We start from the raw sequence: 24,881 nt of genomic DNA, 5'->3' as shown, positions 1-24,881 counted from the left end.
AACTTTCTACAGCTGAGGACGTTCTGATGGGTTTTTATGTTTTCCAACAGCACGTTTTCATCCATGTGTGGAATTCTGACGTTAAAAAACTGTTTTTAAAAGGATTGATGCTCATCAGCGGGGATGGAAACAGCTTTTACAAATCAGAACTGATGTGACCAATCACATTATCAACCACCTGCTTCTGCTTTCAGAGAATCAACTCGGCAATTACTCAGCGACATGAAAGAATGATGGAAACATTTGAAAAAAGACCTTCCAGACGGTTTCTCTCCCACACCGCGAGGTTTTGTTTGCAGCTGATCTGTTTATGAGACGGAGGAGACCAGCTGCTGGTTTGGATCCATCATTAACAATAAGATGTGTACATGAACACCGATTCTCAATGGCTGTGTTCCAAACCGCATACTTCTCCTACTACTCATACTAACTTTAACTTTTTTTAAGTTCCCGGATGCATACTAGATTCTCCTAAATGTTGGGTATGCATCATGAGGTTACTACTCATACTAAAACTACCCAAGATGCAACGTAACGTGACGTCGCCGATCGTCATTTTCTGTCAAAACGGCAGTTTCAAGCTAGCTACAACGAGGGTAGGTTCACTTCCTGTTTTCAAAACAAAAGCACCAATTGTATGGTAATGGCTTTCCCTATGATAAAAGGCAACGGGTATTTTATTTTGTGAAAATAACAGGAAGTGCGTTGCTCACTGCGGCTAGCTTTAGTAGCGCCGAATTCGTGGGAACAAAATGGTAAACAGCCGGTATTTTGTCAGGTTTTCAACACGTTGGGGATCTAAACGACTACTTTCTCTCCTGAAAATGTTTCAAATGTTGCTAAAGTTTACAGAGTTTAGAGCTTAAGGGAAATCAGCTTCAGGCCGGCTGATTTCGGCTCGGGCAGGAGCGAGATGCATTGTGGGTAAACGCTCTGCATACTGTCTGATCGATGAGTATGTAGTATGGAAGTATGTAGTATGCAGTATGCAGTATGTAGTAAGCAGTATGTAGTATGTAGTAAGCAGTATGTAGTATGCAGTATGCAGTATGCAGTATGTAGTATGTAGTATGCAGTATTCAGTATGTAGTATGCAGTATGCAGTATGTAGTATGTAGTATGCAGTATGTAGTATGCAGTATGCAGTATGTAGTATGCAGTATGCAGTATGTAGTATGTAGTATGCAGTATGTAGTATGCAGTATGCAGTATGTAGTATGTAGTATGCAGTATGTAGTATGTAGTATGCAGTATGTAGTATGTAGTATGCAGTATGTAGTATGCAGTATGCAGTATGTAGTATGTAATATTCAGTATGCAGTATGTAGTATGTAGTATGCAGTATGTAGTATGCAGTATGCAGTATGTAGTATGCAGTATGTAGTATGCAGTATGTAGTATGTAGTATGTAGTATGCAGTATGCAGTATGTAGTATGTAGTATGTAGTATGCAGTATGCAGTATGTAGTATGCAGTATGTAGTATGCAGTATGCAGTATGTAGTATGTAATATTCAGTATGCAGTATGTAGTATGCAGTATGCAGTATGCAGTATGTAGTATGTAGTATGCAGTATTCAGTATGTAGTATGCAGTATGCAGTATGTAGTATGTAGTATGCAGTATGTAGTATGCAGTATAGAGTATGTAGTATGCAGTATGCAGTATGTAGTATGTAGTATGCAGTATGTAGTATGCAGTATGCAGTATGTAGTATGTAGTATGCAGTATGTAGTATGTAGTATGCAGTATGCAGTATGTAGTATGCAGTATGTAGTATGCAGTATGCAGTATGTAGTATGCAGTATGTTGTATGTAGTATGCAGTATGCAGTATGCAGTATGTAGTATGCAGTATGCAGTATGTAGTATGTAGTAAGCAGTATGTAGTATGCAGTATGCAGTATGTAGTATGCAGTATGTTGTATGTAGTATGCAGTATGTAGTATGCAGTATGTAGTATGCAGTATGTAGTATGCAGTATGCAGTATGTAGTATGTAGTATGCAGTATGCAGTATGTAGTATGCAGTATGTAGTATGCAGTATGTAGTATGCAGTATGTAGTATGCAGTATGCAGTATGTAGTATGTAGTATGCAGTATGCAGTATGTAGTATGCAGTATGCAACCTATGACACCTTTGCTACGCACCAGTAAACGATGCTATGATGTCGTAGAAGCTGCAAACTGGATTAACATTTCACGGCTTTATTGTCGCCTGCATCACAAAATTCTTAAAATTCAGGAATTTGCACGACTTTTCTCCGGTGGAATCGGGCAGAAAGGTTTTCCATCCAGTGAAATCTGTCCAACATACCTGTCAACAAGTCCATTTGTTTTCTATCAGCTCCATATTACCGGCTTATTTCACTCCCAAAGTAACGAGTGATTCTGCGAGACGTCTCTTTTGACCCGTGATGTGGATCGGCGCTGTCTGTTGGTCATTAAAGCGCAGCGTAGGTAAATAAATAAATAAATCTCTCTGAGATAATGTGGCCGAATCAGACGTGTGTTCTCACCACTTCCTGTGGGCATCAGAGACTCGGTTTATCTGTGTCAGAGTGTTGACTGGCTGTCTGTCTCCTTCTGCGAGGCTCAAATCTCCGTTTATCTGAGCTGACAGCTCTGAATATGTCGCCGTCACATGCACAGCAGCACACGTGCACAGGCTGGAGGAATCCAAAGCCGGACCCCCGATCATTCATATCTACAAACGTGTATTTAATGCAGTGCATGGAAGTGGCTTTTCAGAGTGTGGCAGGTGGTCGTGGCGGGCGGATAGATGTTAAATCACAGTCAGGTTGACATGAAACTCGCTTTATTTAATGGAAATGCTTCAGCTTGGTTCTGAGTTCTGTAAGTTTTCAGAGTTTGGCGTCTTTCTGTCATTATGGAAGTTTTTCTGTGCCATCAGAGTTTGAATATCGAAATTCTAATATTGAATTTTTACAGCATCAAAATCGGACTTTGATTTTGAAAAACCAACAGTATAAAAAAAAAAAAAACGATTTCTAAAAACAAAAATCAATGTAAAAAAAATCAACATCTAACAAAAAATTCAGTGGAAAAAAATTAAACTTCAAAATCTGAATTTTTTTAAGTTTAATTTTTTTTCCACAATTTTTTAAAGTTGATTTTTTTTTTTTACACTGTTGGTTTTTAAAATTCAAAGTTCGATTTTGATGCTGTAAAAATTCAATATTAGAAATTCGTATTCAGACTCTGATGGCACAGAAAAACTTCCATATATCATCTTCATAAGATCCGTTACTCAGTCTTTGGGTCTGCTTAACATTAAGCAACAATATAGAACACTTACTGACATCTAGTGGCCAAGTTGGAGATTGCAACGATCTCAAACCTACTTTTAAACGGCAAACTGCTTCTGCAGTAACCTTTGTCGTTCATCAGGGATTCTGTTGCCTTTATATACGATATTTATCTGCAAACATTCCTCCTCCTGATACTGAAAACTATAGAACAGCAGCTATTAGCTTTGTAGCTAAAAGGCTCAGAGGCTCCTGCATACCTGCAGCTGCCCCTTTCATAGAGGCAGGAAAAGTAAAATGAAAGAGGCTTGAAATGAAGTGTTACTGCAACCAAAGCCATTTGTACTAAATTCGTACTGATTATAACTGGATGAGAATTGATAAGAGATATCGATAATTGAGACGGAATCGCTAAATTCTTAAGATTTCCCATCCCTACAGCTGGGGGTGGATATTTACATCGGAGACTATGGCTGTGTTCGAAACCGCCTACTACATACTGCATACTACATACTACATACTACATACTGCATACTCATTCGATCAGACAGTATGCAGAGCATTTACCCACAATGCATTTCGCTCCTGCCCGAGCCGAAATCAGCCGGCCTGAAGCTGATTTCTCTTAAGCTCTAAACTCTGTAAACTTTAGCAACATTTGAAACATTTTCAGGTGAGAAAGTAGTCGTTTAGATCCCCAACGTGTTGAAAACCTGACAAAATACCAGCTGTTTACAATTTTGTTCCCACGAATTCGGCGCTACTAAAGCTAGCCGCAGTGAGCAACGCACTTCCGGTTATTTTCACAAAATAAAATACCCGTTGCCTTTTATCATAGGAAAAGCCATTACCATACAATTGGTGCTTTTGTTTTGAAAACAGAAAGTGAACCTACCCTCGTTGTAGCTAGCTTGAAACTGGCGTTTTGACAGGAAATGACGATCGGCGACGTCACGTTACGTTGCATCTTGGGTAGTTTGAGTATGAGTAGTAACCTCATGATGCAGCCCCAACATTTCAGAGAATCTAGGATGCATCCGGGAAATTCTGCTTACTCAAACTCGCATACTAACTCAGAAAGTTAGTATGAGTAGTAGGAGAAGTATGCGGTTTGGAACACAGCCACTGTCATCAATGATACTGCTGCAGTATCTAGATCATTTTAAAAACACCTAAGAAGACGGTAGACTGATTACAAGAAGGATTGTTGTCTCGAGTTTAATTCAAATTGATAAGTTTTTTTATCCCCCTAAACTGAGCCGTTTACCCTGCAGCCATGTTCCTACAGAAGCCCAGAAGAGACAAACACCAGCTTTACTCCCAGCCACTGCAACCTCTCCTTAATGTTTGGATTGGACGGGTGAGGAGGGGGAGGACACATCAGCTGCAAATCATCTGCAATTAAAGCTGCAAGATGTCACTAAATCCAACGCACTGCACCATTAAATAGTGCTAAGTTCTATTCAAGTTCCTCAAAAAGCCGCACAAAGCGGCACTCAGCCTGAAAGCACCAAAGTCACAACAACAAACAGCTTCTGCAAACGGACACAATGCGGCAGAAAAAAGCAGAATGAGGGGCAACTGCAGCTCACAGGAACATAAAAAAGCTCAAAACATGAAGCGTTTGTGTCCATAAACGGAGGTCACGACCAGCTACAAACAGCCGGGTCAGTTTCTAAAACCAGAGAACGCAGCAGGAGAGCCAGTTAAGGACACAGTGTTAGGATTTTTAATGCATTAATAACTCCAAAAGCACCATGAATCCCTGACAAAACAACAGTATCCCCAGAAAGAGGGCGTTCCTTTACAAACGGGCCTCCAGCCCGTCTGAATCTGCTGCCAACGTCCTCTTTAAAGAGATTCAGTTGTTCCCTTAAATCCCTTCTGACTCATTTTCCTCAAATAAGCGCGACCCTCCTTTGACCCTCACACTTCCACCTCTTCATTTCCTCTATTTTACATTTAAAAAAACCCAAGCCAAGAATTACCAAGCTCCTGACACCCCCCCCCTCCAGTCCAAATAACGGGGTGACGGGTCTCCACCAGTCCTCTGCTCGGGGAATAACAATTAGCAGCAATTACTGGCGGCCGGGTAGCCGGCTCACAGCTGTCAGCAGGACACAGAGAAGGTGACGCTGCTTCATTTGCATCTGAAAGCTTCAATAAGGACATATTGTATTGTGAGTGGCGCAATAATAGGCTGTGCAAAAGGCAAAGGGATTCATTTGGGGGGGGAGGAAGGATCCGCCCGGTGATTTCTCTTCTGGCAGAGTGTTGAGAGTCGCAGAGGAAGAATCTCAACCAGCAGCTTTATTTGCTTTTACACGACCCAAAGAACCAAGTTTGTCTCGGTTAGGGCTCGACTTTCACTGCTGGTTTAGCTTTAGGCATTAAGATCTACTCGGTTAGGGTTAGTTAAACACGGCGCGCGTTAGAATGGAACCTCAGAACGGTGCACGGGTGCTCATTTCCAGCTCATTTCCAGCTCATTTCCAGCTCAGTCTAACAGGAACATGTGTGATTAGTAGGTTTTTCCACATGTCTACAATGCTGGAGTAAAAAATGATTCATGGACACTGAAACAGGTGAGCTGTGACCATCTGCATTCAGACGTAAATGAAAGATTAAACACGGATCCATTTAGGGGGCTCCTCATCAGGCATCGACATAAGAGGAAATCAAACGTGAAACTTCGTCTTTCAGCAAATTATTGCAGGAAAATGTCAGTAAAACGTCAAGAAAATGTCCGAAAAACAGGAAAACGTCAGGGAAATGTCAGTTAGTGACTCGCACGAAGGTGGCATACGCTGTTTGAAGGGGAAATGAAAGAGGAGAATGTTTCTGCAGATTTTAGTCAAACTGTAACGGTCAGCTCCAGCGTGTTCGGTCGCCGGTCGGGTTCCCGTTTCAGCCTGAGAGCAGGTTGGAGACACAGCTGCCTCCAACTGAGACGTGTAAATCCGTCCGAACCGACTCTGAACTGGGACTGAACACAATCGTTTCTACACAAACTATTTCAGGGTCTGAAGAACTCTGAACATGCTTCATTAATTCTTCACCCGGAGTTTTTAATTCTGCTTTTCTGTTTCCACGAATGTGTCAGAATGTGCAGTAACTCCGGCTGGTTGTGTTTCTGACTAATTGCTTTGTTTCCAGAGGTTTTGGGCCTTCATTAAAGAGATAAAATATTCCTGCATGTGAAAGAAAGGCAGCTCTAAAAGCACTCAGCACCGGCTGCGTAAGAGAGATTTCATTACCGCTAATGGAACGCATCACGGCCGGTTAGAAGCCGGGCTTTAAAACGATCCGTGCATAAGAGCGTCGAAAAGAAAGAAGAGAAAGAAAAGACGAGGCAAGGAAACAGAGAAATGTCTCAGCTTTTCAAGTGTTCAAGTAGAAGAAACCACAGTGGACACGTAAACAGGTAAATATGAAAGAATGAATAAAAAAATACACACAAACACAGTGACCGAATGCTTTTTATCCGAGTTAAAGGTTCCAAAATGTCAAAAAGGTCAGTGACCATCTAATGTTTCAGCAACAAAAATCTGAAGGATTCATTTCCGACTCGCAGGCCGATAAGGATTCAAGTCTTTGACTGAACATGTGCGGCAGATCTGACAGCCACTCTTCCATGGAGCCCATTTCTGATAGTTCTTTAGGCCTGACACTTCTTCTTTTGTCCTTCACTTGTCCAGTGTCCTGTTTTTTTGTTTTATTTTGTTTTATTTTGTTTTTATTTTATTTATTTTTTTCTGTTTTATTTAGTGTTTTTATTTTATTTATTTTTTCTGTTTTATTTTGTGTTTTTTTGTTTTATTTTTTATGTTTTATTTTTTGTGTTTTATTCTTTTTTATTTTTTTTTTATTTTGTGTTTTTTCTGTTTTCTTTTTCCTCCTGTTCATCTGCTGTAGATAGTTATTTAGGCCTGACACTTCTTCTTTTGTCCTTCACTTCTCCAGTTTTTTTTTGTGTTTTATTTTATTTTTTATTTTATTTTGTGTTTATTTTGTCTTTTTTTTTTATTTGTGTTTTTTCTGTTTTATTTTGTGTTTTTTCTGTTTTATTTGGTGGCTTTGGGGCAGATTTCCTCCTGTTCATCTGCTGTAGATAGTTCTTTAGGCCTGACACTTCTTCTTCTGTCCTCCACTTGTCCAGTTTCCTCAAATGTTTTAAGGACACACTGCACACCATGCTGAGATATGCCAAGTTTTCAGCTAACAGCTCTTTGGGAATCACCTTGTTGCTGCAGAAATCCTGTTTTCTGTCTGTCACACTGTGTTATCTTTGCTGTTTTTCACACATGCAGCTAAAGAAATGGGAACAAATCTTAATTCCAGTCTAAAACCCACAAAGAGCTTCTAGATTATTCATTTCTGGTGGCATAAAACAGTTTAATCATTTCATTTATATTAATTGTTCCATAATTAGTCATTAGATTATATCTTATATTCCTTTTTTAAGTTTTTGTGTCATTAAATTGAATCTTATTTACTTTTTCTTGATGTTGAATAAAATATAATTCTTATTATTGTCTGTTTTTCGCATTATTTTCGTCTCAACATCAACTCCACAGCTAAAAATACAGGATTGATTTTCAGAAGTACTGACGGAGTTTTCCTGCCACGTTCCGCCCGTCCTGTGAGGGGGCGGCACGCTGAAGCAGACTGTTGTGTGGTGCTTCTGCCAGCTTCAAAACGTTGCATAAGAGAGGTATAAATACACTCTGATGCAGACAGATGGTGTTGTAGAACACCTGTGGGTAGGAAGGCACACGCAAACAGGGCCAGCTCCCAAACTGATCTCATCAGAAATGATCATTTTACTGTAAGATAAACGCTCACACCACACGACCAGCAGAACTTTTCAGCTTCCAGGTGATCCCACAGGTGTTCCCTGAGGCTTCACACACTGCAAACACCCCAAAAAACTGTAAAAACAACAAGAAAGGAGCATCTCACCACACCCTGCTGACTCCAGGCCAGCTTTAAGCCCAACAGGTTCACAGAAGAGCAGATAAAACGCTTCACGTTCATAAATGAAACAGCAAACTCAGGCATGAAACTGCTAATGATTTAATTTAAGAATCCTAAAAGGGTGCGATCAGGCCATAGAATAGATAAAGATCATAAAAAAAGCATAACAGCTGCAGTAGGCCCTGATAGGGGACATTTTTCTCCACTTGAGGTGTACTTTATCCTCTCATTTCACACTGGAAATAGTGATACTCATCATATTTGGTCCAGTTATGCATTTTTGACTATTATTTTCGAATTTCAAACACAAATCGGATACAATGCAATTTTTCAATATGTAGAAAAAAAACTCTTTAATTTCTGAAAAGGGACATTTTTGTCCCCTTTTAAAACGACCTACAAACATCATATATTAATATTTTTTTCCATAAATCTTTTATTCCACTTCAGTTCTGATCATAACTACCAAGTTTTAAATTATTTAAAAAAAATTAACCCTTCAGATGCCAATTTGAACTTTTTAGCCCAAATTTTAAGCCTTTTGGTGCCAATATTTTCAAAATATGAAATACAAAATGCAATTATTGATTAGGGATAATTATGGTCTGGGATATGTCAATGATTAGCAACAACATTGATTTTTAGGTATTTTTAATTTTTTTGTTATGCCTGGTTTAAATAAAAAACTCTTTAATTTCTGAAAAGGGACATTTTTGTCCCCTTTTAAAACGACCTAAAAACATCATATTAATATATTTTTTCCACTTTTTTTTCATAAATCTTTTATTCCACTTCAGTTCTGATCATAACTACCAAGTTTTCAATTATTTAAAAAAAATTAACCCTTTAGATGCCAATTTGAACTTTTTAGCCCAAATTTTAAGCCTTTTGGTGCCAGTATTTTTAAAATATGGAATGCAAAGTGGAATTATTGAGTAGGGATAATTATGTTCTGGGATATGTCAATGATCAGCAACATTTTTTTTTTTAAATAAAACTCTGAAAAGGGACATTTTTGTCCCCTTTTAAAACGACCTATAAACATCAAATATAAATATTTTTCCATAAATCTTTTATTCCACTTTAGTTCTGATCATAACTACCAAGTTTTCAATCATTTTTTAAAAAATTAACCCTTTAAATACCAGTCTATATGAGGTAAACACCAATTTCTGTTAAAACACACACACAAAAACTGCTGTATTTTCAATGTATGCAAAGTGAAATATTCTATGGGGAATATTAGGTCTGAGATATGTCATTGATGACCAACAACATCAGTTTTTATATCTTTGTAGTTTTTCTGCAATGGCAGATTACAAAATTACAGCTTATATTTTTTTTTGTTTGTTTTTTTTAACAGAAATTGGCGTTTACATCATATATACCAGTATTTAACTCTTTCGGTGCCATTGACGTCTATAGACGTCAATTGCGTTTTTTAACGGAGCGGGCTGGGGGACAATCTAACGGAGTTCGTCACTAAATCTTAAGCTTGTAAACACTAAACAGAGAATATACTGGCAAAATTACCCGCTAGGTGGCAGCAGTGCCACTATGCACAAAAAAAAAAGAGCTCGTTTTCTCCATTTTTTGGGTCAAACAGCTGTTTTTGGTGAAACCAACCTATGTTCTACTGTCTATTACTAAAAGACTGAAAATGGTAGAAACAAACTTTTTTCCTGATGAAAGAAGAGAGTCTACTCTTTCATTTGGTCATTTCGGTGTGTACATAGTCATAAGACACACTTTTCTGTGGGTCTTGGAAAATCAGTCAAAATACTGAAAAACACTTGGCAGTATGGGTGTCTCTGAACTGAAAATGGCTGGCAGCCAATGAGTTAAAGGGTTAAATTTTTTAAAATAATTGCAAACTTGGTAGTTATGATTAGAACTGGTGGAATAAAAGATCTATGAAAAAAAAAGCGGAAAAAATATTAATATATGGATTTAGGGATTTTTAATTTTTTTGTTATGCCTGATTTAAAAAAAAAAAAAAACTCCTTCATTTCTGAAAAAGGATATTTTTGTCCCCTTTTAAAATGACCTAAAAACATCATATATAAGTATTTTTTTTCCACTTTTTTTCTTCCACTTCAGTTCTGATCATAACTACCAAGTTTTCAATTATTTTAAAAAAATTAACCCTTTAGATGCCCTTTAACTCCCGGCTGAGTTGGATGATTTCCTGCTGGCAACTTGCACACATTCAGAGAGTTTCTGGACAGAATTAATGTAATTTTGATGTGTGACATCAGTTATTCTCCAGTCACAGCGAAGGAAACAGCGACAGAGTCTGAAACATGTGAAACTCGGCGTCCTGCTTCCTTTCTGAGGCTTCGGCTCATGTTTCTGCAGAAAGCGAGCGCAGCAGATCTTACCTCGGCGTGTGTGACGGGCACAGAACTGATGCCGGCGTTCACGGCGTTCCAGGACCGAGCCGTCAGCACGCAGGCGAACAGCGGGTACAGATCCCCGGCTCCCAGTCTGCGGCTGTAGCGCTCCACCCCCGACATGTCGCCTTTAATCAGAGACATCCACAGCCGGCAGTAGTCCATCCTGAAGTCTGGCTGCAAGACCTGAAGCAGAGAGCGAGACACAAGCTGAGTTTACAGTCCTGTTCCAAGGTCCTGATCAGCAGTTCTGCAGCTTCCTGAAGCTCTTTCAGAGTTTTTATTTGGACATTTTCTGCTTTTTTCCTCATTTTCAGTCCAGTTTTTCTTTGTTAAGCCACTTAACTCTGAGCTATGAACCATTCAGGCAGGAAAAAGGCTCCTAACTCAAGGGATGAACCAGTGCTGTGTCCACATTTTAAACTGGATCTTTAGGCACTTTGTTCCCAGCAGCCTGTCACAGAGACACATCATTTGTTCCCATTTCTTTAGCTGCATCTGTGAAAAACAGCTTCATAGTTTCAACTTTTTGGTACATTTACGTTAAAACTGCTTTCAGTTACCAAAAGAGTCAAATTAATATAAGAAATTCAGTTTAAAAAAAATCCTAATCCCAAAATAATGAACTTTATCACGTCTAAAAGTAGAAAAGTAGGAAAAAACAGACAATAATAAGAATTATATGTTATTCAACATCAAGAAGAAGTAAATAAGATTCAATTTAAAGCTTAAAAAAGGAACATAAGATATAATCTAATGACTAATTATGGAACAATTAATATAAATGAAATGATTAAACTGTTTTATGCCACCAGAAATGAATAATCTAGAAGCTCTTTGTGGGTTTTAGACTGGAATTAAGATTTGTTCCCATTTCTTTAGCTGCATGTGTGAAAAACAGCAAAGATAACACAGTGTGACAGACAGAAAACAGGATTTCTGCAGCAACAAGGTGATTCCCAAAGAGCTGTTAGCTGAAAACTTGGCATATCTCAGCATGGTGTGCAGTGTGTCCTTAAAACATTTGAGGAAACTGGACAAGTGGAGGACAAAAGAAGAAGTGTCAGGCCTAAAGAACTATCTCCAGCAGATGAACAGGAGGAAATCTGCCCCAAAGCCACCAAATAAAACAGAAAAAACACACACACAGAAAAAACACAAAATAAAACACAAAATAAAACAAAAAAACACAAAATAAAACAAAAAAACACAAAATAAAACAAAAAAAAACACAAAATAAAAAGGAAAAAACACAAAATAAAAAGGAAAAACACAAAATAAAACAGAAAAAACACAAAATAAAAAGGAAAAAACACAAAATAAAAAGGAAAAACACAAAATAAAACAGAAAAAACACAAAATAAAACAAAAAAAACACAAAATAAAACAAAAAAACCCACAAAATAAAACAGAAAAAACACAAAATAAAACAGAAAAAACACAAAATAAAACAGAAAAAACACAAAATAAAACAGAAAAAACACAAAATAAAACAAAAATCTGAACAGGATCTGAATGTGATGTCCTTAAGAAAGAATCTTTGCAACTATTTAATGTTTCTCTGGAAATTTATAAAGAAACGAGGGCTGATCACACATGTGAGTTTACATTTTCTTTGTAACCAATTCTGAATTCTGGTAATTTACACAACCTTAATAAAATGTGTTGAAATAATAATAAAACTGGATGTTTCCTCACTGCGCCGACATCTCATTCAGCAGCTTTTATCACCTCAACTGAGATGTCTGTGCCAGACAAATGGCAGCACTTTAAACACACGTGCACACACACGACGTGCACACACACAACGTGCACTACCTTTCAGTAATAACACTGAGTGTGTGTGTGTGTTGGTCGGATTAATGTTTTTACTCCAAAGTGACAGTTGAAATCAGAAGTCATTAAGAATAAATTGGGGCCATTATTGACCAAGGGAAGTCTGTGAGTGAGTGCACGTGTGTGAGTGCACGTGCGTGAGTGCACGTATGTGCAGTTTCAAGAAGCAGTAAATAAGTCATGTAAGAGCCGTGTTTAGCCTGTGGATATTTGTAAGTGTGTGTGTGTGTGTGTGTGTGTGTGTGTGTGTGTGCTGGATGAGCGTGCACGTGTGTGTGTGTGTGAGTGTGTGTGTGCTGGATGAGCGTGCACGTGTGCCCTGTATGATTAAGGTTGCATTCAGACAGAAGGCAGCACTCTGCTGAGAACAACAAATGAGTTGTTTATCAAAAAGCTTTTATGCTGCAGAAGCTCCAATAAAAGTGTTTAACGTGCACTTTGGATGTGTGCGTGCATGTGTTTAACGTGCACTTTGGATGTGTGCGTGCATGTGTTTAACGTGCACTTTGGATGTGTGCATGTGTTTAACGTGCACTTTGGATGTGTGCATGTGTGTTTAATGTGCACTTTGGATGTGTGTGTGTGTGTGCATGTGTGTTTAACGTGCACTTTGTGTGTGTGTTTAACGTGCACTTTGGATGCGTGCATGTGTGTTTAATGTGCACTTTGGATGTGTGCGTGCATGTGTTTAATGTGCACTTTGGATGTGTGCGTGCATGTGTGTTTAACGTGCATCTAGATGTGTGTGTGCATGTGTTTAACGTGCACTTTGGATGCGTGCGTGTGTTTAACGTGCACTTTGGATGTGTGCGTGCATGTGTTTAACGTGCACTTTGGATGTGTGCATGTGTGTTTAACGTGCACTTTGGATGTGTGCGTGCATGTGTTTAACGTGCATCTAGATGTGTGTGTGCATGTGTTTAACGTGCACTTTGGATGCGTGCGTGTGTTTAACGTGCACTTTGGATGTGTGCATGTGTTTAACGTGCACTTTGGAAGCGTGCATGTGTGTTTAACGTGCACTTTGTATGTGTGTGTGTGTGTGTGTGTGCATGCGTTTAACGTGCACTTTGGATGCGTGCGTGTGTTTGTTTTTATAACGTGCACTTTTGGAAGTGCATGTATTTAACGTGCACTTTGAAAGTGTGCATGTGTTTAACGTGCACTTTGGATGCGTGTGTGTGTTTGTGTGTTTTTTATAACGTGCACTTTGAAAGTGTGCATGTGTTTAACGTGCACTTTGGATGCGTGTGTGTGTTTGTGTGTTTTTTATAACGTGCACTTTGAAAGTGTGCATGTGTTTAACGTGCACTTTGGATGCGTGTGTGTGTTTGTGTGTTTTTTATAACGTGCACTTTGGAAGTGTGCATGTGTTTAACATGCACTTTGGATGCGTGCATGTGTTTAACGTGCACTTTGGATGCGTGCATGTGTTTAACGTGCACTTTGGATGCGTGCATGTGTTTAACGTGCACCTGATACAGGCCGTGGTCCAGCAGAACGATCTCCGTCCTCTGGCTGCGAGGACACTTCCGGACCAACACGTTCCCCGGGTGCGGGTCGCAGTGGACGAAGCCGTGAACAAAGATCATCTCGCTGTACATTTTACCCAGATTCTCCGAGATCTGATGGGAAAAAACAAACATGGATGTCAGCTTCGACCCAAACTGATTTCACACCAACGAAGAAGAGATGACAAGCTTTAAACGGCTGCTTCAACCATCGTGTCCTCACCCATTAAACCCTTCAGGGGAATCATTCCTTCAGAGATTCGGCCGCTCACACCGGCTCACTTTCACCTTTAAACCCGATTCGTCATAATAAAACAGCGGTCTTCATGTCTCTGTCCCACTTTGTTGGCATAAAATCAGACTGAGAAACAAAGTATTTGTTGGTTTTTGTCATGAATTCCATGAATATTTGAATTCTGTATTTCTTCATCTCTAAAAACAGCTTCTTTAAAAAGCGTGTTGAGCTACTTTAATCATTTTAAAAGTGAATTAAACAGTTAATTATACAAAAATAAATGATAATCTAGACTGTTGCTTGTTTTTAAATTAATTTAAATTATTTTATTTGTTTCTCTTTATATTCTTTTATGTATTTTTAATGCTTCTTCCACTCCTTGCTGCAATGCTTTTATTTTATGTAAAGCACTTTGAATTGTTTGTACATGAAATGTGCTATATAAATAAATTTGATTTGATTTGATTTGATAAAAAAAAAAAATGGAGACATTTACATACAATGATACACATATCTGTTAAAAACGTGTCTGCAGAAATCAATGAGCACTAAAATGTTTAAGTTGCTTTTATCTCTTATTAGTTGAATTTCTTATTCTTTTATTTTGGTGCTTTTGGAGAAGCTTTGCAGATCTGAGACGACTAAATGAAAATAAACTCTGAGCCAGCACAGGTGCATCATGGGAAGGCTCAGGTAGAACGTGTCGGGGGTCACGGGGTCACCGAGGGTCCGCACACAGATTCATGCAGACATCCTGCGACTCTCTGACTGAGCACGAATCACATCTGCTGGCTTTAAACACTCCGGCTGAATCCAGCAGATTAAATTAGCACGAACACGAGAGGAAAACCTGGAGCTGAGTGGAAGTGTAATTATGGGGACCTCATTCAGGCTTCTTCCTTCAGTCCTCAGCCGTTAATTCCAGCAGCTGCCGTTGGAAACGTCTGCTTAAATATCCATCAGCGGGGTTTTTATACGTGCTGCTCTCACAGATTCACTTTAAAATGATTAAAGTAGCTTAACACGCTTTTTAAAGAAGCTGTTTTTAGAGACGAAGAAATACAGAAAGCAAATATTCATGGAGTTCATGACAAAAAACAACAAATACTTTGTTTTCAGTTTGATTTCATGCCAACAAAGTGGGGACAGAGACATGAAAACCGCTGTTTCATTATGACGAATCGTGTTTAAAGGTGAAAGTGAGCTGGTGTGAATAAAATAAAAGCAACTTAAACACTGATATCTGTCAACATTTTAGTGCTCATTGAGTTTTTAACAGATTTGTGAATCATTGTAGGTAAATTTCTCCATTTTTTTATAATTTATTTTTGTATAATTAACTGTTTAATTCACTCCTGTTACCTTTACTCTTGTGATTTTTTAAAATGTAATGTTTTTAACATGCACTTTGGAAGTGTGCATGTTTTAAACGTGCACTTTGGAAGTGTGCATGTTTTAAATGTGCACTTTGAATGCGTGCATGTTTTAAACGTGCACTTTGGATGCGTGCATGTTTTAAACGTGCACTTTGAATGCGTGCATGTGTTTAACGTGCACTTTGGATGCGTGCATGTGTTTAACGTGCACTTTGAATGCGTGCGTGTTTTAAACGTGCACTTTGAATGCGTGCGTGTTTTAAACGTGCACTTTGGAAGTGTGCATGTTTTAAACGTGCACTTTGAATGCGTGCGTGTTTTAAACGTGCACTTCGGATGCGTGCGTGTTTTAAACGTGCACTTTGGATGCGTGCATGTGTTTAACGTGCACTTTGAATGCGTGTGTGTTTTAAACGTGCACTTTGGAAGTGTGCATGTTTTAAACGTGCACTTTGAATGCGTGCGTGTTTTAAACGTGCACTTTGAATGCGTGCGTGTTTTAAACGTGCACTTTGGAAGTGTGCATGTGTTTAACGTGCACTTTGAATGCGTGCGTGTTTTAAACGTGCACTTTGGAAGTGTGCATGTGTCTAACGTGCACTTTGGAAGTGTGCATGTGTCTAACGTGCACTTTGAATGCGTGCGTGTTTTAAACGTGCACTTTGGAAGTGTGCATGTTTTAAACGTGCACTTTGAATGTGTGCGTGTTTTAAACGTGCACTTTGCTCATTGTTTGTTCATTTATTTTTTATAATTAACTGTTTAATTTGACTTATTTGTTACTTTTACTGATTTTTTTTAATTTAATAATATTGAAAACAAAAGGCTGAGCTTTGTGTTTCTGTTTAAAGATGATTCAGACTGAAACGTGCTGCCTGCTGAGGAAGAGTGGCTCCGTTTTTCCTCCGTCTGGCTGGAATCATCCTGAAAAAGGTGTCTTCATGCAACAGAAAAGCAACAACAGCTTCATTAAAGCGCGCCGAGCCGTCGGCTGACAGGAAAACAGGCGTTCAGCTGGAAGCGAGCGTCCCCACGAGGACTTTAAACTGAAAGCGGTCCTCACAGAGGCAACAACACGCACCCACACACACACACTTATTTAGCAGAGAGCCAAGAAATTATCTGAGAGGGGAACATGCAGACACTAATGGCCGCTAATTAGAGCTCCTCCGATGGCTAATGGACACAAAAAACACAGAAAACACAGAAAACACTGACTTAAAATCCGGATTCTGCTCAACACAAGCCCGTTCAGATGACATGAAGTGTTCCAACGCTCGGCTCCACTAATGCCCGGCGTGGGATTTAAGACCCAAACTTACAGCCTCTTTGTGTTTCCAGTGCAGAAATCTAACCTCTGCACATCGTTTTCCTGCAGGGTGGGGCTCGCTTTAATCTGAGCTCAGCGGAGACTGGAAGCTATCGCTGGCTGCAGGTGAAAGTTTGAGGATCGAAAGCTGCTCGTATGTAGTATGCAATATGCAGTATGCAGTATGTAGTATGGAGTATGGAGTATGGAGTATGGAGTATGTAGTATGTAGTATGTAGTGTGCAGTGTGCAGTGTGTAGTATGTAGTATGTAGTGTGTAGTGTGTAGTGTGCAGTGTGCAGTGTGCAGTATGCAGTATGCAGTATGGAGTATGTAGTGTGCAGTGTGCAGTGTGCAGTGTGCAGTATGGAGTATGGAGTATGGAGTGTGTAGTGTGCAGTGTGCAGTATGCAGTATGCAGTATGCAGTATGGAGTATGGAGTATGGAGTATGGAGTGTGTAGTGTGCAGTGTGCAGTATGCAGTATGCAGTATGGAGTATGTAGTATGCAGTGTGCAGTATGCAGTATGCAGTATGGAGTATGGAGTATGGAGTGTGTAGTGTGTAGTGTGCAGTGTGCAGTATGCAGTATGCAGTATGCAGTATGGAGTATGGAGTATGTAGTAGGTAGTATGTAGTATGCAGTGTGCACTGTGCAGTATGCAGTATGCAGTATGGAGTATGGAGTATGTAGTATGTAGTGTGCAGTGTGCAGTGTGTAGTATGTAGTATGTAGTGTGTAGTGTGTAGTGTGCAGTGTGCAGTGTGCAGTATGCAGTATGCAGTATGGAGTATGTAGTGTGCAGTGTGCAGTGTGCAGTGTGGAGTATGGAGTATGGAGTATGGAGTGTGTAGTGTGCAGTGTGCAGTATGGAGTATGGAGTATGGAGTATGGAGTGTGCAGTGTGCAGTATGCAGTATGCAGTATGGAGTATGTAGTATGCAGTGTGCAGTATGCAGTATGCAGTATGGAGTATGGAGTATGGAGTGTGTAGTGTGCAGTGTGCAGTATGCAGTATGCAGTATGCAGTATGGAGTATGGAATATGTAGTAGGTAGTATGTAGTATGCAGTGTGCACTGTGCAGTATGCAGTATGCAGTATGGAGTATGGAGTATGTAGTATGTAGTATGTAGTGTGCAGTGTGCAGTATGCAGTATGCAGTATGGAGTATGGAGTATGGAGTATGTAGTATGTAGTATGTAGTGTGCAGTGTGCAGTATGCAGTATGGAGTATGGAGTATGTAGTATGTAGTATGCAGTGTGCAGTGTGCAGTATGCAGTATGGAGTATGGAGTATGGAGTATGCAGTATGTAGTATTGTAGTATGCAGTATGCAGTATGCAGTATGCAGTATGTAGTATGGAGTATGGAGTATGTAGTGTGCAGTATGCAGTATGGAGTATGTAGTATGTAGTATGCAGTGTGCAGTGTGCAGTATGCAGTATGCAGTATGGAGTATGGAGTATGTAGTATGTAGTATGTAGTGTGCAGTGTGCAGTGTGCAGTATGCAGTATGCAGTATGCAGTATGCAGTATGGAGTATGCAGTATGTAGTATGCAGTATGGAGTATGCAGTATGCAGTATGTAGTATGTAGTATGGAGTATGCAGTATGCAGTATGTAGTATGTAGTATGCAGTATGGAGTATGCAGTATGCAGTATGTAGTATGTAGTGTGCAGTGTGCAGTATGTAGTATGTAGTATGGAGTATGCAGTATGCAGTATGGAGTATGTAGTATGTAGTATGTAGTGTGCAGTGTGCAGTATGCAGTATGCAGTATGGAGTATGTAGTATGTAGTATGCAGTATGCAGTATGCAGTATGGAGTATGGAGTATGTAGTATGCAGTGTGCAGTATGTAGTATGGAGTATGCAGTATGCAGTATGCAGTATGTAGTATGTAGTATGCAGTATGGAGTATGCAGTATGCAGTATGTAGTATGTAGTATGTAGTATGTAGTATGCAGTATGCAGTATGGAGTATGCAGTATGTAGTATGCAGTATGCAGTATGTAGTATGGAGTATGCAGTATGGAGTATGCAGTATGTAGTATGTAGTACGTAGTATGTAGTATGCAGTATGTAGTATGCAGTATGCAGTATGTAGTATGCCATATGCAGTATGCAGTATGTAGTATGTAGTATGCAGTATGCAGTATGCAGTATGTAGTATGCAGTATGTAGTATGTAGTATGCAGTATGTAATATATAGTATGCAGTATGCAGTATGTAGTATGCAGTATGCAGTATGTAGTTTGCAGTATGTAGTATGCAGTATGCAGTATGTAGTATGTAGTATGCAGTATGTAGTATGCAGTATGCAGTATGTAGTATGCAGTATGCAGTATGCAGTATGTAGTATGTAGTATGCAGTATGTAGTATGTAGTATGTAGTATGGAGTATGTAGTATGCTGTATGCAGTATGCAGTATGTAGTATGCAGTATGTAGTATGCAGTATGTAGTATGTAGTATGCAGTATGTAATACATAGTATGCAGTATGCAGTATGTAGTATGTAGTATGCAGTATGCAGTATGTAGTATGCAGTATGTAGTATGCCGTATGCAGTATGCAGTATGCAGTATGTAGTATGCAGTATGCAGTATGCAGTATGTAGTATGCAGTATGCAGTATGTAGTATGTAGTATGCAGTATGTAGTATGTAGTATGCAGTATGTAGTATGCAGTATGTAGTATGCAGTATGCAGTATGTAGTATGTAGTATGCAGTATGTAGTATGTAGTATGCAGTATGGAGTATGCAGTATGCAGTATGTAGTATGTAGTATGTAGTATGCAGTGTGCAGTATGTAGTATGTAGTATGGAGTATGCAGTATGTAGTATGCAGTATGCAGTATGTAGTATGGAGTATGCAGTATGGAGTATGCAGTATGCAATATGTAGTATGTAGTACGTAGTATGTAGTATGTAGTATGCAGTATGCAGTATGTAGTATGTAGTACGTAGTATGTAGTATGCAGTATGTAGTATGCAGTATGCAATATGTAGTATGCCATATGCAGTATGCAGTATGTAGTATGTAGTATGCAGTATGCAGTATGTAGTATGCAGTATGTAGTATGTAGTATGCAGTATGTAATATATAGTATGCAGTATGCAGTATGTAGTATGCAGTATGCAGTATGTAGTTTGCAGTATGTAGTATGCAGTATGCAGTATGCAGTATGTAGTATGCAGTATGCAGTATGTAGTATGTAGTATGCAGTATGTAGTATGTAGTATGCAGTATGTAGTATGCAGTATGCAGTATGTAGTATGTAGTATGCAGTATGTAGTATACAGTATGTAGTATGTAGTATGTAGTATGCAGTATGTAGTATGTAGTATGCAGTATGTAGTATGCAGTATGCAGTATGTAGTATGTAGTATGCAGTATGTAGTATACAGTATGTAGTATGCAGTATGTAGTATGCAATATGCAGTATGTTGTAACACATTTGTAACTCGTGTTTCTTGCTGTTACACATCTGTGCAGAAACTGTCTGTTTGTTTAAGGCCTGAGGAGCGACCGGCTGCTGTGATGCGAATGTCCGTTCATGTGACCCACGAGGTTAAAAACAGAAGCGTGTGATCATAACACAGTTTCCCGCCTGGAAGCTGAACCAAAGACGACGTGCGTCTGATGTAAGGCGGCAGCATCACCAAACAGAGCAACCGAGGGTCTGTGCCGCGTCCGCCCTCAGAGGGGACGGGGGGAAAGTATTCAGCTGAAAATAATGTGTCACACATCTTTAAAAAGCTCGAGGAACACATCACATCAAAGCTGCAGAGAGACAAACGATCACCTCGTTCACATTGATGCCGTGTTCCTTCATGTAGTCTCTGTCGTTGACCTGCCCCCCCTCTGCGAAGTCCATGGTGAGGATCCGCTTCGTGGAGAGATCCCAGTGGATCGCAGGAACCTGCAGAGAGAGCAAAGGTCAGGGGTTCACTTAGTTTCTCACTGCTGCTACCAGCTGCTGGATCAGGGGTTCACTTAGTTTCTCACTGCTGCTACCAGCTGCTGGATCAGGGGTTCACTTAGTTTCTCACACACTGCTGCTACCAGCTGCTGGATGAGGGGTTCACTTAGTTTCTCACTGCTGCTACCAGCTGCTGGATCAGGGGTTCACTTAGTTTCTCACTGCTGCTGCTACCAGCTGCTGGATCAGGGGTTCACTTAGTTTCTCACTCACTGCTGCTACCAGCTGCTGGATCAGGGGTTCACTTAGTTTCTCACACACTGCTGCTACCAGCTGCTGGATCAGGGGTTCACTTAGTTTCTCACACACTGCTGCTACCAGCTGCTGGATCAGGGGTTCACTTAGTTTCTCACTGCTGCTACCAGCTGCTGGATCAGGGGTTCACTTAGTTTCTCACTGCTGCTACCAGCTGCTGGATCAGGGGTTCACTTAGTTTCTCACTCACTGCTGCTACCAGCTGCTGGATCAGGGGTTCACTTAGTTTCTCACACACTGCTGCTACCAGCTGCTGGATCAGGGGTTCACTTAGTTTCTCACACACTGCTGCTACCAGCTGCTGGATCAGGGGTTCACTTAGTTTCTCACTCACTGCTGCTACCAGCTGCTGGATCAGGGGTTCACTTAGTTTCTCACACACTGCTGCTACCAGCTGCTGGATCAGGGGTTCACTTAGTTTCTCACTGCTACTACCAGCTGCTGGATCAGGGGTTCACTTAGTTTCTCACTGCTGCTACCAGCTGCTGGATGAGGGGTTCACTTAGTTTCTCACTCACTGCTGCTACCAGCTGCTGGATCAGGGGTTCACTTAGTTTCTCACACACTGCTGCTACCAGCTGCTGGATCAGGGGTTCACTTAGTTTCTCACACACTGCTGCTACCAGCTGCTGGATCAGGGGTTCACTTAGTTTCTCACTGCTGCTACCAGCTGCTGGATCAGGGGTTCACTTAGTTTCTCACTGCTGCTGCTACCAGCTGCTGGATCAGGGGTTCACTTAGTTTCTCACTCACTGCTGCTACCAGCTGCTGGATCAGGGGTTCACTTAGTTTCTCACACACTGCTGCTACCAGCTGCTGGATCAGGGGTTCACTTAGTTTCTCACACACTGCTGCTACCAGCTGCTGGATCAGGGGTTCACTTAGTTTCTCACTGCTGCTACCAGCTGCTGGATCAGGGGTTCACTTAGTTTCTCACTGCTGCTACCAGCTGCTGGATCAGGGGTTCACTTAGTTTCTCACTCACTGCTGCTACCAGCTGCTGGATCAGGGGTTCACTTAGTTTCTCACACACTGCTGCTACCAGCTGCTGGATCAGGGGTTCACTTAGTTTCTCACACACTGCTGCTACCAGCTGCTGGATCAGGGGTTCACTTAGTTTCTCACACACTGCTGCTACCAGCTGCTGGATCAGGGGTTCACTTAGTTTCTCACTGCTACTACCAGCTGCTGGATCAGGGGTTCACTTAGTTTCTCACTGCTGCTACCAGCTGCTGGATGAGGGGTTCACTTAGTTTCTCACTCACTGCTGCTACCAGCTGCTGGATCAGGGGTTCACTTAGTTTCTCACACACTGCTGCTACCAGCTGCTGGATCAGGGGTTCACTTAGTTTCTCACACACTGCTGCTACCAGCTGCTGGATCAGGGGTTCACTTAGTTTCTCACTGCTGCTACCAGCTGCTGGATCAGGGGTTCACTTAGTTTCTCACTCACTGCTGCTACCAGCTGCTGGATCAGGGGTTCACTTAGTTTCTCACTCACTGCTGCTACCAGCTGCTGGATCAGGGGTTCACTTAGTTTCTCACTCACTGCTGCTACCAGCTGCTGGATCAGGGGTTCACTTAGTTTCTCACTCACTGCTGCTACCAGCTGCTGGATCAGGGGTTCACTTAGTTTCTCCCTCACTGCTGCTACCAGCTGCTGGATGAGGGGTTCACTTAGTTTCTCACTCACTGCTGCTACCAGCTGCTGGATCAGGGGTTCACTTAGTTTCTCACACACTGCTGCTACCAGCTGCTGGATCAGGGGTTCACTTAGTTTCTCACACACTGCTGCTACCAGCTGCTGGATCAGGGGTTCGCTTAGTTTCTCACTGCTGCTACCAGCTGCTGGATCAGGGGTTCACTTAGTTTCTCACTCACTGCTGCTACCAGCTGCTGGATCAGGGGTTCACTTAGTTTCTCACTCACTGCTGCTACCAGCTGCCGGATCAGGGGTTCACTTAGTTTCTCTCTCACTGCTGCTACCAGCTGCTGGATCAGGTGTTCACTTAGTTTCTCACTGCTGCTACCAGCTGCTGGATCAGGGGTTCACTCAGTTTCTCACTGCTGCTACCAGCTGCTGGATCAGGGGTTCACTTAGTTTCTCACTGCTGCTACCAGCTGCTGGATCAGGGGTTCACTTAGTTTCTCACTGCTGCTACCAGCTGCTGGATCAGGGGTTCACTCAGTTTCTCACTCACTGCTGCTACCAGCTGCTGGATCAGGGGTTCACTTAGTTTCTCTCTCACTGCTGCTACCAGCTGCTGGATCAGGGGTTCACTTAGTTTCTCACTCACTGCTGCTACCAGCTGCTGGATCAGGGGTTCACTTAGTTTCTCACTCACTGCTGCTACCAGCTGCCGGATCAGGGGTTCACTTAGTTTCTCTCTCACTGCTGCTACCAGCTGCTGGATCAGGGGTTCACTTAGTTTCTCACTCACTGCTGCTACCAGCTGCTGGATCAGGGGTTCACTCAGTTTCTCACTGCTGCTACCAGCTGCTGGATCAGGGGTTCACTTAGTTTCTCACTGCTGCTACCAGCTGCTGGATCAGGGGTTCACTTAGTTTCTCACTGCTGCTACCAGCTGCCGGATCAGGGGTTCACTTAGTTTCTCACACTGCTGCTACCAGCTGCTGGATCAGGGGTTCACTTAGTTTCTCACACACTGCTGCTACCAGCTGCTGGATCAGGGGTTCACTTAGTTTCTCACTGCTGCTACCAGCTGCTGGATCAGGGGTTCACTTAGTTTCTCACTGCTGCTACCAGCTGCTGGATCAGGGGTTCACTTAATTTCTCACTGCTGCTACCAGCTGCTGGATCAGGGGTTCACTTAGTTTCTCACTCACTGCTGCTACCAGCAGCTGGATCAGGGGTTCACTTAGTTTCTCACTCAATGCTGCTACCAGCTGCTGGATCAGGGGTTCACTTAGTTTCTCACTCACTGCTGCTACCAGCTGCTGGATCAGGGGTTCACTCAGTTTCTCACTCACCGCTGCTACCAGCTGCTGGATCAGGGGTTCACTTAGTTTCTCACTCACCGCTGCTACCAGCTGCTGGATCAGGGGTTCACTTAGTTTCTCCCTCACTGCTGCTACCAGCTGCTGGATCAGGAGTTCACTTAGTTTCTCCCTCACTGCTGCTACCAGCTGCTGGATCAGGAGTTCACTTAGTTTCTCACTCACTGCTGCTACCAGCTGCTGGATCAGGGGTTCACTTAGTTTCTCACACTGCTGCTACCAGCTGCTGGATCAGGGGTTCACTTAGTTTCTCACACACTGCTGCTACCAGCTGCTGGATCAGGGGTTCACTTAGTTTCTCACTGCTGCTACCAGCTGCTGGATCAGGGGTTCACTTAGTTTCTCACTGCTGCTACCAGCTGCTGGATCAGGGGTTCACTTAATTTCTCACTGCTGCTACCAGCTGCTGGATCAGGGGTTCACTTAGTTTCTCACTCACTGCTGCTACCAGCAGCTGGATCAGGGGTTCACTTAGTTTCTCACTCAATGCTGCTACCAGCTGCTGGATCAGGGGTTCACTTAGTTTCTCACTCACTGCTGCTACCAGCTGCTGGATCAGGGGTTCACTCAGTTTCTCACTCACCGCTGCTACCAGCTGCTGGATCAGGGGTTCACTTAGTTTCTCACTCACCGCTGCTACCAGCTGCTGGATCAGGGGTTCACTTAGTTTCTCCCTCACTGCTGCTACCAGCTGCTGGATCAGGAGTTCACTTAGTTT

General features: G+C 41.5%; 1 protein-coding gene across 4 annotated transcripts in view; it reads right to left on the bottom strand.

Moving 5' to 3' along the window:
• adck1 (aarF domain containing kinase 1) overlaps positions 1–24,881 on the bottom strand; it is a 76,512-nt gene that overhangs the window by 9,834 nt on the left and 41,797 nt on the right. For all 4 annotated transcript variants that reach the window (XM_075447543.1, XM_075447541.1, XM_075447540.1 and 1 more), the window contains exons 7-9: positions 20,714–20,830; positions 13,949–14,098; positions 10,626–10,823 (exon numbers count right to left, since the gene is read on the bottom strand). In XM_075447543.1, coding sequence (XP_075303658.1) covers positions 10,626–10,823; positions 13,949–14,098; positions 20,714–20,830 — 465 coding nt within the window. The remainder of the gene's footprint in view (positions 1–10,625; positions 10,824–13,948; positions 14,099–20,713; positions 20,831–24,881) is intronic.

This window comes from Odontesthes bonariensis, chromosome 17, assembly GCF_027942865.1.
Source record: "Odontesthes bonariensis isolate fOdoBon6 chromosome 17, fOdoBon6.hap1, whole genome shotgun sequence".
NCBI classification, from domain to species: Eukaryota; Metazoa; Chordata; class Actinopteri; order Atheriniformes; family Atherinopsidae; genus Odontesthes; species Odontesthes bonariensis.
This window is presented reverse-complemented; position numbering and strand designations above follow the sequence as displayed.